The sequence below is a fragment of the Girardinichthys multiradiatus genome, chromosome 7 (genome assembly GCF_021462225.1).
Source record: "Girardinichthys multiradiatus isolate DD_20200921_A chromosome 7, DD_fGirMul_XY1, whole genome shotgun sequence".
NCBI classification, from domain to species: Eukaryota; Metazoa; Chordata; class Actinopteri; order Cyprinodontiformes; family Goodeidae; genus Girardinichthys; species Girardinichthys multiradiatus.
Genome location: NC_061800.1, coordinates 5895690 through 5909320, shown reverse-complemented (window position 1 = coordinate 5909320; position 13631 = coordinate 5895690). Strand labels below are relative to the sequence as shown.

At 39.7% G+C, this 13631-nt stretch overlaps 1 protein-coding gene across 1 annotated transcript in view; it reads right to left on the bottom strand.

Annotated features, from left to right (window-relative positions):
* Window positions 1–1214: 1214 nt before the first annotated feature.
* The window catches only part of armc8 (armadillo repeat containing 8), a 22248-nt gene continuing 9831 nt past the window's right edge, over window positions 1215–13631 (bottom strand). The window contains exons 5-22 of the mRNA XM_047370370.1: window positions 13527–13624; window positions 12524–12616; window positions 12355–12435; window positions 12193–12268; window positions 12026–12116; window positions 11869–11929; window positions 11590–11790; window positions 10250–10345; window positions 10084–10166; window positions 6520–6601; window positions 6305–6391; window positions 6001–6093; window positions 5667–5816; window positions 4951–5046; window positions 4631–4726; window positions 4113–4185; window positions 3440–3533; window positions 1215–3354 (exon numbers count right to left, since the gene is read on the bottom strand). Of these exons, the coding sequence (XP_047226326.1) occupies window positions 3321–3354; window positions 3440–3533; window positions 4113–4185; window positions 4631–4726; window positions 4951–5046; window positions 5667–5816; window positions 6001–6093; window positions 6305–6391; window positions 6520–6601; window positions 10084–10166; window positions 10250–10345; window positions 11590–11790; window positions 11869–11929; window positions 12026–12116; window positions 12193–12268; window positions 12355–12435; window positions 12524–12616; window positions 13527–13624 (1685 nt within the window). The 3' untranslated portion in view covers window positions 1215–3320. The remainder of the gene's footprint in view (window positions 3355–3439; window positions 3534–4112; window positions 4186–4630; window positions 4727–4950; window positions 5047–5666; window positions 5817–6000; window positions 6094–6304; window positions 6392–6519; window positions 6602–10083; window positions 10167–10249; window positions 10346–11589; window positions 11791–11868; window positions 11930–12025; window positions 12117–12192; window positions 12269–12354; window positions 12436–12523; window positions 12617–13526; window positions 13625–13631) is intronic.

Below are 13631 nucleotides of genomic sequence, written 5' to 3'. Positions count from 1 at the left end.
AGTAACAGAATAAATAAGTCTGTAAAGAACATTTTCAGAGTAACTTCAGCAACTGCCTGTAACACCCTTAACCCACTCATTACATCACTCATGGTCACCATCCCATCACAGACATTACAGCAGCTTACAAACCAATGATGGCAAACCAAATGATTTGCTGCACATGCTCTGCAGGCATTAAAGTGCCTTGCAAGAGCATGAATACCCCTTAAACCCTTTCACATGTTACATTACATCCACTGATGATACATGGTTTTCAGAATATTTCACAAAATTGTTTTTATTCAGCCTCCTGGGTTAATACTTTGTTGGACCACTTGCTGCTGCTGTTACAGCTTCAAGTCTTTCGGGGTATATCTCAACGAGCATTGAAAGTATAGAGACAGCAATTTTTGCCCACCCTCTTTGGCAAGATATGTGAAGCTCGATCAGATTGGATGGAGATCAGATATTGTCCCAGTTTCTTTTGGTAATTTTAACACATGAATACACTGATCTATTGTTGCTCTCGATGTATGTTTAGTTGACCAGTAGTCCTGCTGGAAGGTGAACCACCGCCTCAGGCTCAAGTGTTTCGCAGTCCGTTATTGTTTTTTTTTTCCAGGATTTGTCTGCATTTAGCTCCATCTTCCCACCCATTTTTCTGTCCATGCTAAGGAAAAATATTCTCACAGCGGTATTTTGTCACCACGTTTCCCAGTTGGGTTGGGGTGTTCAAGATCATGTTCACTGTTTTCCACCACACATAGCATTCTGTGATAAAAGAAAATCTAATTTTGGTTCCATATGATCAGTGATTGCTGTGTCCTCGACTTGGCTTATTGCAAACTACATGATTTAAGGCTTTCTTCTTTCCATAAAAACACCCCAAAAAATAGATTTGTCAAGTGCATCACCAGCAGTTGTCCTGACAACAGATTTTTCCCACCTGAGCTTTGGGTGTCTCCAACTCTTCCAGAGTTACAATGGGTCTCTTGGCTGCTTCTCTCTCCTTGCTCAGCCTATCAGATGAGGTGATCATCACCATGCTTCGGCAGGTTTTGCCATACTCTTCACCACAACTTGATCCCTGAGCTGTTTCCATGTTCCTTGGTGTTCATGGTGGGTTTTGTTTTCTAAAGTTCTCTAACCTCAGATCCTCACAGAACAGTTTCAATTCCAAACAAAATGGTCTCTGTTTGTTAATGTGACATCTGAAGGAAATATAGTTGCACTAAATGTTATTTTACTTTATTTGCTTAAAAGAGGCAGAATTAATTTAGCTATAAAGAAATGGAAGCTATGTATCATTTTCCTTCCTCTTTATAATTATGTGCTTCCTTGTTTTGGACTATTACATGAAATCCCAATAAAAAAAAAATACATTGAAGTTTTATAGTTGTAATGTGACAAAGTGAATACCTTTGACAGGCAATGAATGGCCAAACCGGACCCTTCTTTCTTGGTGCAAACCAGTTTTTGACAGTTAGTGTATTAATTCCATTTTCTGCAGAGATCATGCATCGGTTCAGTAACAAACACTAAACCAGGACATCACTGCTGTTCGGAATCAGTAACAGTCAGAAGCCATTTCCAGAGAAGCTGGCCAGTCCTCACGTTTCTGGAAAAGGTACCAAGGAGCTGCATGTGATAATGGAAGCTTTGACACAATTTTAGCCAGAAAAGCAAGTCAGACGATGTGTAAACAACATTGAGTCCAACCTAATGAGCATGTAGTGATTCCAACAATAACAATTACTAACGTTTATTTTACCACAGACGAACCAGAAATATTTAACATTTAGTTTAGCACCCTCATTTCACCGGATACTGTAAGGTTTTCCCTTACTTCAACCAGCAACACATTCTAAGAACATTAGAAAAGAGGCTTTTTGGGAAAACATCTATGTTATTGTCAACAATACGGCGTTAGAGTCACAAATACCACATTGTTAATAATAAAAAAGTCTTTCTTTAACCTTGCTCAGACGTGATGTTGACTGCCACGAAGTCAACACTTGGATATGGTTAAATTTATTACAGTTTTATTTTTTAGCAAAAGAATAAACAGTAAAAAGACAAAAAGGAGCAACTGCACAGTTCTCAGTACCAAATCAAAAGTCAGGTTCTGGAATGGTGCGGAATTGTATCAGGAATGAATTCATTAACTAGCAACCCCCGACCTCTTCTTATTTGGGGCTGAAACAAACTCTCTGCAGTCTCCTTTCAGAAGAAATAACACACAACACAAAGGAATCCTTCAGCAGATCTGCATATATTTTCATCTGTAACATTGTTCCATCAGAGCTTCAGTAATGAACTGTCATAAGAGCAACACTAGAGCCATCCTGAATGGAGTAGAAATCCCACACCTGAGGGTTACGTTCAGAGAAGTGTTTAATTCTGCTGCTGTGGATGGTGGGGGGTGGGGGTGGGTGTGCTACAGAGATAGCAATGGTAAGTCCTAATCTTGTTCAATAATAACGGAGTAGATCATATTAAGCTCTACCAGCTCTGGAATTACATTTTCCATGGGGATTGTAAGGACACTGGGCAGAGATGACAGGCTTCAAGTGCTTCATGGTCACAAAACAAACCTAGAAATCTGGGTCATTACATTTGTTTTCATTTCTCACCCCTGCAGACAAAATTCAGGGTTTAATCATGTTTCAACTGTGCTGAGAATCATGGTGCAGAGGAAGTCAATGGGAAGAGAAGGGACAAAATAAAACTCCAAAAATATATATTTATGTTTACATTAATATATATATATATATATTTATATATATTTATGAGGTATATGTCCACAAAAAATAAAAACCCAAAGTTTCAAAATAGGCATTTCTTCCAAATATATCCTGGCTAGTGATGCCTTCGGTAGACATTAATATTAATTCAAAATGCCAAAAGAAAACCAGGAAGTTCTCCTGTCCAACAGCACTGAGCGTCTCTGACACTAGAATCTCCATCATCAGGAGTCCAAAAACACCGCCTGTGTGACTCAGTTCTCAGGCGGCTGCACTTTGGGAATCTGACGTCACCAAACTCCAGAGGGTTCACCTCAAGCAAAAAAGAAGAAAAAATAAAAACAAAAAAAAACTTCCCTAACTTTTCCAACAACCACACTCTCAGAGCCTTCCTCCAGGACGAGTTAGGGCTGAGTAGAACCTCTGAGGCTAGGAGGCAGAAAAAACGTGGGCCACAGGTCCAAGAAAAAAAAAAAAAGGAGTCTTTGTGCAAGTCTCGATATTAAACCGAAAATAAACCCAAACAGTGACCGGCAGGCGTCCTCCAGACGATTGCTAGTTAGGCTGGCAGTAGAGGATCGCTGCCCACTGTAGTCATGCTAGGTACTGCTGCAACGCTGTCTTCGCCCTGATACAGACACAAACACACCATCACACCACAGTCTTTGGTAATTCAGTACAAGTGGAATTTTCTGTTTGTGGCTCTGGCCCACCTGTCGCTGAGGTTTGGATCAGTTGACTGTGTCAATTTGTGCAGGACATCCACAAAGCCAACCTCCCTTAGTTTGTCTTGGCGATCCTGAGAACCTAACACACAATGGAACAGAAAACTGTAAAACTTCAACTAAAGCGTCAAAGCCTCCATGTTTTTAGCAGGCACAGGGCACGGATTCTGCCACCTTAAAGAAGGCTTACACAGGGACTTGATTTTGATAAATGCCTATTCTTAAATGACTCAGATTGGTACCAGGGACAAAGAAAGCTTTTAGTGCCTTCAAGTGATCAAATATTTACCAATGGAATTATCAGACAATTAATTATGCCATCAGTATCACCTTTAGGTTCAAGCATCCAGCATCCTGAGGTAAGGGAAGCGTCTGCATATTGTAACATGAGGATAAATGATGTTATTGGGTAATTGCTTTGATATTTGTCGCAGCTACATTGACACTGTGGTAGTGGTGCACATTTGCGGTATATATGACGTCTGAGTGCTTTGGCAGCTTATCTGGAGATCACATTGTGACCACAGTGTTAATGAATGGTATGGCGAATGGTATATATATATATATATATATATATATATATATATATATATATATGGCATAAGAAAATGAACACTTCGGTTCGCCATGTGTGTGGCACACAGCTTGGAGCAGTTCTTACCGTCCTCCTCATTCCAGATCAGGTTTGAGACACAGAAGGTGGCGGCGAGCTGCAGCTTCACATTCGAGTGTCCCTATGGGAACAGAGAATGTAAAGGAACTCAACAAAGACACACATTCTTTGGTCTCAGTAACTCTGAGGCACTATTTTATCAATTCCTTAATTGCCTTCCGAAACAGCAATTTTGATTTAAATCCCAACTTTTTCCTGAAATCCTGAAACTACAGTTTTATTCTCAACATTTTTTTCAGTCCTAATAATAAAATCCAATAATAGAAGCTGTTCTTTAATAGAAGCTGAACTGAATGCTGATACTGAACTGAATCTGAAATATCATGCATTCATATGCATAGGTCATTGAAATCTAGTTAATCATAATGAAATGAACACTATGTATCTAAGTAAATGCATTTTCTTAATGAGGCTGAAAATCGTATTCCAAGACTGTGTTGAAACATTCAATATTGGGTTTGATCAGCAGCAAGAAGCAGCAGCAGCAGACCACAGATGCACAGTACCATGTAGTATTTAATTTTCTGGAGCATGTCATCATTTGTCATGATAAGTTCCTTGGCTGTGTTTCCGTCGGCGATGTTGGCAAGGATGCACAGAGTCTAAATGAAAAAGAAAAATGCTGTGTCAGCGCTTTCATTTGACCACGATGTGATCATCTGATGTGTTTGCAGCTTTGCAGATGCTGACCACAGCTGCCGATATAAGCACAATTATGAATATAGCTCAGACAAAATGTTGAAATCCCATCTGCAGGATACGACATCCCCTTTGTAGCACAGCAGCAGGATGAAGTGCAGGATAAAAATCATTTGGACACGCTCACCTGCTCTTTGACCTCTATGCTGTGCTCAGCTTCCAGGATCAGGGTCACTGCCTGCATGATCTGCTTCCCATGAGAACTCATGATCTGGTCAATGTGCTGACAACATAAGAAGAAAGCAGGGAGAAGTCAGTGTTTAAGATGCATAGGGAAAATTATTCACATTTAGCTCATTATGGGTCTTCTCCAACATGCCTTAAAACCCCATGAGACTCTGTGGGCAGCATTAACAGGACCCTCCACTGCTTGAAATCCACATATCAAGAGACAGTCTAAGCAGACTTACTTCTAATTGGTGTGTATGGATTTCAGTTCCATTATCTGTCATTTGTAGCGTTAACCAGTTTTGCACTATTGCCCACTTTGCATGTCTGGTCATGGAGGAATGGACAGTGCAAGTACTGCAGAAGATGGAGCGCACCATGCAGGGCTGATGGTGCTGAAGTTGGTATCTGCCATGCAGCTTATGACTCGATAAATAAGGGCCATCTCAGTGTTATTTAAGGGGTCTGACTTTTATAAATGTATATATAAATATATACATATATATATATATATATATATATAATATATATATATATATATATATATATATATATATATAATAAATATCCACTGAAGGAAGACTCCATTAAACACAACTTTTGGTTCATTCAAACTTTTATTCTATTTTTGAAAACACAAACAGAATATTAAATGTGCGTGCGAGCAGTTCTCACCGGGCGAGTTGACAGCAGATTTCGCAGCAAACCGAGAGTCTTCATCAGCACATTGGTGTCAGGGTCGGAGAGTAGACGGAAGAGCTGCTCTGTGCCCAGACTGCGGACTATCTCCACCTTCACCTTCTGATCGGCCTGGAACGCCATATTCTTAAAATACAAAAGCTTTTATTTTTTCCCGCATTATGGCTCTGAACTCTTTAGATAAATAAATCTCTTTAACATGACATGGGGGTTTCCCGCATGTGGGAATAAGGAACATAAAAACATTTAAATATTCACAGTTTTTAAAAATGAAATAAATTCTATGATGGTATAAAAGTTGGCTCCTTACCATCAGGGCCCAGATGCCATTTACCCTCAGAGCAGGGCTGTCACTCTGAGTCAGACTGCATAGTAACTCAATCACCCCAGACTCCAGGATGGGCTGTTAGAAATAAGTTCATTTAAAGATCAACTTTAACCTGATCTATTGTCCATTACATTTAAAATTTACTTTGTTTTCAAAAACTGTTGAATTGAATAACAGCACAGCTTTGGACAATCCACTAAAAGCAGCAGCTCTGAAGCATCATCACCTATCTAATGGAGCCTTCAATATCAAATGACATGAGCAGTTAGTGCCACCATCACTGTACCTCTTTGCTGGGTGAAAACTCCAGCAGTAGATTGCATAGCGTAGAGGAGGCCATCACCAGGACTTCATCAGGGGCGTTCTGCAGCAGCTACACACAACAGAAGGACATTATTCTGTATTCATTTTGAACACATGCAGCCTGAGAGCTACAATCTGATTAGTGACACGGGCTCAGGTGTTATTACTTCAGCTAGAAAGATGGGCAGAGATACCAACCTTCATGAGGGGTTTCCACACAGCGTGATCGTGGAAGCTGGTCCTCAACTGCTGTACTGACCGGGAAAGACTATGAAGACATCTGTAGTGTGGTGGGTTGGAACACACACATGAACTAACCTTAATGTCTTTAATCTTGATTTGATGCATTATTATATTGACAGGGTTCCTACACATAATTTTTTTATTTTCAACACTTCCAACACTTTGTCATAATAAGAGCTTATTAATGTCATTATCTTAAGATATCGAGACCTAAAACTTGTTGGGGCCTGCCATGCATTGCATGGAGGCAGTGCATTGCATTGCCTCCATGCAATGCATGGCAGGCACCTATTACTATTCACCTCTAAACTGGACTCTTTATTTATTTTTCTTCCGTCAAAATTAATGCGGCCCGAACCGCAGCGTGCACCCCCACAATATATACATCAAAACGACCGGCTCGGTCCCGTGAGGTGTGCTATTACTTTTATTGGCGTTTCGAGTTACCATGGCGACGTAATTAACGAAAAACCGGGCCCAAAAATCCCATAGAAATGAATGGAGTCAGGGGCGAAGGAATCCTCAAAATTCAGTTTTTGAGGCTCTACTGTATCGCCATACTTTCACCTAGAAACACAGTTTGACTTTCAGTTTGTAGAAAAATCCGCCGGCTTTTCAGAAGTGAAAACGGTTTGTCGATAACTGCTACGGTTTCTCTAAAATTAGACTCCAAGCAACACAAAGTTTGAAAGAAAATCACACTTTAACAGTGGAGATGGCAGTTACTAGAGTGTAGAAAGAGGGGATTTTTTCAGGAAAAATGATATTTAACAGGCACTCACGGCCACAGATTTTGCTCTAAAGTCACAATTTTCGGTCAGATTGTAGTGCCGGGCCTCTGCTTTCACACAATAACTTCAAAATTGTTCAAGTCTCATAGTTTTCTGTCAAACACCCCTCGATCGCCAAGAGTCAGTAGATTTCTGTAGGCCTTCTCCCATGTATTTTCAATGAGAGCTTGACCTGTAATCCATGAGTGACACCATTTATTTCCATAATCAAATTTTATACTGTGAATGACATAGAGCTATGAAAATCTCCATGATTGGGGACGAGGGATAGCTGTCGCCCACAGTTTAAAAAAATTTCAAATACCATGTACGGATTCCGAGATATTAGACTTTGTTCGGGAGCATGTTCAGGTGTTTTTGCCTTTTTCTCCATTTTCACTCTCTTTTCACCCAGCGTTATGTCTTTATTATTATATTTTCAACAAAAGTGTGTTAATATTCTCGATCCCCTGTCCGTTCTGATAAAAACGGTCCAAGAATGACATCGATCGCCCCTACGGTTTCAGAGTTATGGCCAGTTGTTCGGGAGCATGCGCCTCCATGTTATAAAGCCTAGACCAGGGGAGACACAGAGTGAGGTGCTGCGTGAGTGAGAAACAGCAGGTGTCAAGTTACACTGACGCTCTTTGCTGATTGGCTGATTCATTCCTCACTGTTCTATTTATAGCTCTGTGTATCTCCTACTGTATATGTCTGGATGTGATTCTGTCTTTCTTTCTGCCTCTCTGTGTCTCACACTCAGACACACACCCACACACACACCCACACACACCCACACAGACACACACCCACACACACACAGACACACACTCCCACACACACCCACACACAGACACACTCCCACACACACATGCATGGATTACTATCTTTCTGAGGACTTTGCATTGACTTTCATTGATATTCATTCATTTCTATGGCTTAAACCTGACCTGACACCTAACCCTTTGACCAGCTTCATAGGAGGCAACTACATGGCGGCCATGTTGTGTGGGGAACTTAAACAGCATGTACTGCTGTTCCAACATCCACACAATTGTGATTAACCCTAAAGGGCAATTTTTTTAATCAACCCTCCATCCTTACTAATGATTATTTAAAGCTTATAATAACACACACAATGGTTTTAGAATAGGAAGCATGTTCTATATAACTAATAGAAATAACCCAGACCTGAAAGGACAACCATGCTTGATTTTCAAAATAAGACAAAACATGATCTACAAAATAAAAGCCTTTAAACAATAGATGATTGCAGGAGTGGGCTTCACACTACTCTTGGAGCTCACCCAGTATTGGAAATAGGACCATGTTGGCCTTTTAAAATAAAGCCTACTGAAACTTTCAAAATAAAAGCCTCAACCCCCCATACTTACTATGGATTTTGAGAGCTGAAAAGAGCGTAGAAAATGATTTTTAAATAGCAAACAAAGTTCTATTTAACTAATTGAACTAACCTAGACCTGAAGGGACAACCATGCTGGACTTTCAAAATAAGACAAAACATGCTCTACAAAATAAAAGCCTTTGCATTTTAAACAATAGATCATTTCAGGACTGGGCTTCACACTAATGTTGGAGCTCACCCAGTGTTGCCCATTTAAAATAAGGCTTACTGAAAATTTCAAAATAAAAGCCTCAGTCTTCCAGAGTTACTAGTAATTTTTTAAGGTGTTATTGCATACATAATGATTTTTAAATAACGGCCAGAGAAACTTTGTGGTCCCAGAAGCACGCACCAAGAGGCAGGCCCCGTCTAAATTTCTTCCGAAATTTTCTAGTTTTTTGATTTACTCCTCATCTTGAGATAACTAGCCTGGTTTATTGTAATTATATATTTATCTCAACATCTTGAAATTAAAAGGCATCAAGACATGTTTTGTCTAGATAATTATTATAATAATATCTCAAGATCACAAAATCTCAAGCTTGTTCTGTCATGGCAATAATTACCTGAAAAGCCTCTCGAGATAATAAGATCTTGAGGTCACAGTTGAATCATTATCGTCAGAATTTGTTTAGACATAAAAGACTAGATCTCAAGATGAGAAATCAAACAGTGTTTGTTCAAGATTACCTGCAAATCATTTTCTCAAAATCACAACAGTCAATTTGTGATCATAAAGAAAAAAAATAATACAGCCATGTTACAGCCCAAAACGTTGTTAAAGTGATAGACTGACACAAAGTAATGAATAGTTGTTACCTGGATGTCAAATGAATTCAAATATTTGATAAAAATATAAATCTAGTGTGCATGTGTAATTTAACCTCAGTATAAATGCAGCTGTTCTGTTAAGCACTCAGATGACTCTTATAGAACATTAGAAAACAAACCGCATCATGAAGACCAAGGAACATAGCAGACAGCTTTCAAGAGAAAGATGTGGAGAGGTTTAATCGAAGTTTAAACACTACTCTACTATTTTTTGTACAATTAATTTTGAGAAAATCCTTCCATCTTATCCTATACTTCCCCCCCAAGCTTTTCCCAGTCTGTGTAGGAACCCTGCAAGTAACACCACATCAACTTAACTGATAGATATTTCAGTTACATTCAAAACCCAAAGAAGTAAGAAAATGGGTCTCAAGATAAACTTTGTGTAAAACAAAATCTGATGCACTTCTAGAGAAATTATCTCTCTAAAATCAGATCATTTAATATAGAATTAAAAATATGTCTCAGTCTGGTTGATCTTCATAGTGGAAGACAAAGTTCAGAGAGTCTCACCTCACTGCTGCCAAACGCACTTTAATGCTGGATTCTGATAGGCCGCTAACTATTCGGTCCATCATATTTTCTGTCTCTGTGATCTGAGGAAAACAAAGATGAGCAAATGTGTGAGCATGTGTCCACATCCATCATGCAGACCAAGAAAAAAAATTGATTGCAGAACCTTTTTGCGGATGTCCTCGTCATTAGAGCCCAGGGAGGCGTAGAGCTTGAAAGCAGCTTGTCTCAGCTCATGCGCATGTTTAAGGTCATGGTCCAGCTGCAGAGGACAGCAAAGTGGATAGCTTCAATAGGGCCAGGCCTTATTTTTTAATCACAAAGGTTTTTGTGAAACATTTAACAGTTGTTCAAAACAAACCCCTTAAGCCCCAAAAAGTTATTAGGAAAGCACAAACAATCAGAGATTACATTTAGGAAGAAGGCCTGAAGCAAATAATGTTTAAATTGGTTTTCTAATATATTCATGGTTCCAAAGAGCATAAAATACATAAATATACTATCGTATTAGATAAATAGGCCATATTGTCATTACATTTAATAACCCAGCATATGTGTACTCACCTAGGAATGTAAGTGTAAGTGACAGAGTTGCAGAAATCACTCTGGGCATGTTTACTCAGTTTACAAATGAGAAAGAGAGAGAAACAGTCGCCCCCTAGTGGCCATTAAACACATTTGTTTCAACACCAATAGTGGCTTCTTTTATTTTTAAAGTTGTCATGTCTTTATATAAACATTACATTAAATACATTACATATTTTTTAAGTTACATTTTAAATGTTCACTAAACTGGAAATCCGGATAGTCAAGAGAAATATCGAGTCCTTTTAGGTGAAAAAAGTGAATTTCCTTACTGACACGCAATCTTTTAAGACTCTTTCTTTGAAATATTGACGTATTTATAAACATTCTTAATTTCCTGTCATTCAAATAGTTTAGATCAGTGTTTAATAATAACCACGGCTTCTCCTTTAAACAACAAAACCAGTTTAAATAATCATAAACAATCTAACATTACCTGGCTTTTATACTCATTGAGGCAGGCAGGCTAAATTCTCCACAATGTATTAGAACATTGTTTTTATATTTCAGGGCTGAGGTAAATCTGTTTTCAGTCTTGCTCAGTGTAGTGGCATCATCTTTTGTTTTCTACCCTATTAAAGGGGTAGTTGAGAGTTTTTGAAGTGACGTTCTGAGAAGGTATTATTAATCAGTTACGTTTGTTGTGAGACGTTTAATACCTGCCAATATGACCACAAAAATTTACATTTTCAGTTTCAATTGTTTTAAAATGACAAAAATCAGCTAAACTGGGGGGCTGGTTTGACAAGCTGCAAGCTGAGGAGATAATCTCTTTCCCATAAACTCACTGCGATAGGACATCTTTCAACAACAGGTATGGGAAATATTGCTGATTACTTCACATAATGTTAATTCAAAAAACCCAAGCTATCTATTCCAAGCAGTCACATGTAAAGGGCCCACTTAGACCTATTGACTCACCCTCTTGATGTCAGTGATGGCAGACACAGAGCTGGGGTACTTAAAGTAGTCGGCCAGCATGGCCACCAGGTGGTCAGTGGTGCTCGCGATCCTCTGCAGCTCCACGTCAGGCTCCATCAGGTAGGCTAGTGTCTCTGCACCCTCCACTCTCTCCTCAAGTAAATGCTCTTTACTGCACATCCGCACGAGGCAGGGCAACGTCTGAATGCACAACAGAAGGTCATGTCACACTGAGACGGGTCACCGACAGTAGCTACAGCAACTTGAAAGAAGCCTAACCTTAAGCACTATGCAGCTGTCGTCTGTCCTGATGGCACCTGCTCGACACATGTAGGTTAGACTGGAACGGAAACAGCAGTCAGACATGAAGTCAAGATATACAGGAAATACCCTCATATATTACTGTGTTACTGGAAAAAGCTATGATCTCACTCACCATTTGGCTGCTGTTAGCTGCATTTCAACGGGTTGATCCCTTTGCATCATTTTAACAAATACCTGAGTGAGCTGCTCACCAGCCACTAACACTGACAACAAAACCCAAATCAGATTTCAGAAGAAAGAAAAAACTAGAACAGAAACAAAAACAGATGACAACCTCACCATTCACCAGTGTCATGGAGACCAGAGTGTTCTCATAGGCCAGGACTGAGAAACACTTTAATGCTTGCATCCGGACCTGAGAATGGAATGACACAGAGGATGATGTACACCCTGCTGACAGTGAGAACAGGTCAGATGACCTCACTGTGATGAACACCGTACCTTATAAGAGGGCGAAATAAGCAGAGGGGCGATATTCTGGATGGCGCCATGGTTAAAAAGAACCGTTTGGTGCTCTGGGGTCTGCAGACAACAAACAGCAATGCATTGTGGTCTGGCTGGGCATGTGACTGACTCCATGATGTTTGTGTGACCAAATCCCAGCAAATACCTTACAACAGTGGGAGAAGATCTGAGTGATGTACTCCTGCGTTCTCTGGGAGCTACTTAGTAGAGACATCAGATGGGGAATCACAGTGGGGTCCTTCAATAAAACATACAATATAGCATATGTGCATGGCTTCACCATTATGACAAAAAAGTACAGCAGTGGTGAGAAAATACATGTCACCTGAGAAGATTTGATGAAGTTCCTGCAGTACTAGCTACAAATTATCACTGAAACCAGCATTCACTTAACCTTAGAGAACACTATGTCACAGCTATTTCTTATCAGCGTTTCTCCTACATTATCCAAGGGGTCGTGCCCTGCCCTGCCAAAAAGACCACCCGCGATCCAGTAAACCACCAACCATCCAGAACCCATTCAATACTGCAACCAAAGGGTCTAATAATCTTGCCAATAGATAAGTCCCATCTGATCTAGATGTGAAATGGAAGAAAGAAATACATGGTTTTATTTTTTTATAAAAAAAAAAAAAAAAAAGTAAGGTCTACATTTATATTCAGTCCCTAAGGTCAAAACTTTGTCCAACAGCTTTTTTCTACAATTACAGGAAAGCTTTTCAGAGTTGATAGAAAGATGGATGGAAGGAAAACCTGCTAGAGGCTGCACAAGACTTGCTGAGGTTCACCTTCCTGCAATACAGTCATGTAAAGCCAGAACAACAAAGTAATGGTTTATAGAAAGAAATATTTATGTGTTAGAATGGTCCAATAAAAATCCCACCTTCCTCCGACAGTCAAATACATTTTTGCAGATTTATTGTCTAAATAACGCTGGAGATCGCAGAACGGAGAGGAAAAGAAAAATCAACTGTGGTGGTTTATGCCCTGTATGGAAGCCCGTATGGGCCAAAACTCTAATTTACCTGACGCTTTATTTGTATGCCACCTCCACCAGACTAAAATCCTAGCGGAAACACTGAAGGGGTATGAATACTTTTGCAAGGCACTGTAAACACTGCATTAGAGCCAGGTTTAAGGTGACCTACTGTGTACAGCAGCTGCACAGGAGTAACTGGACTGATGAAGACAGTTCTGAGACATCGAAGACAGGCTTCAATGAAGATCAGATCTGGACACAAGAGACCTGCAAA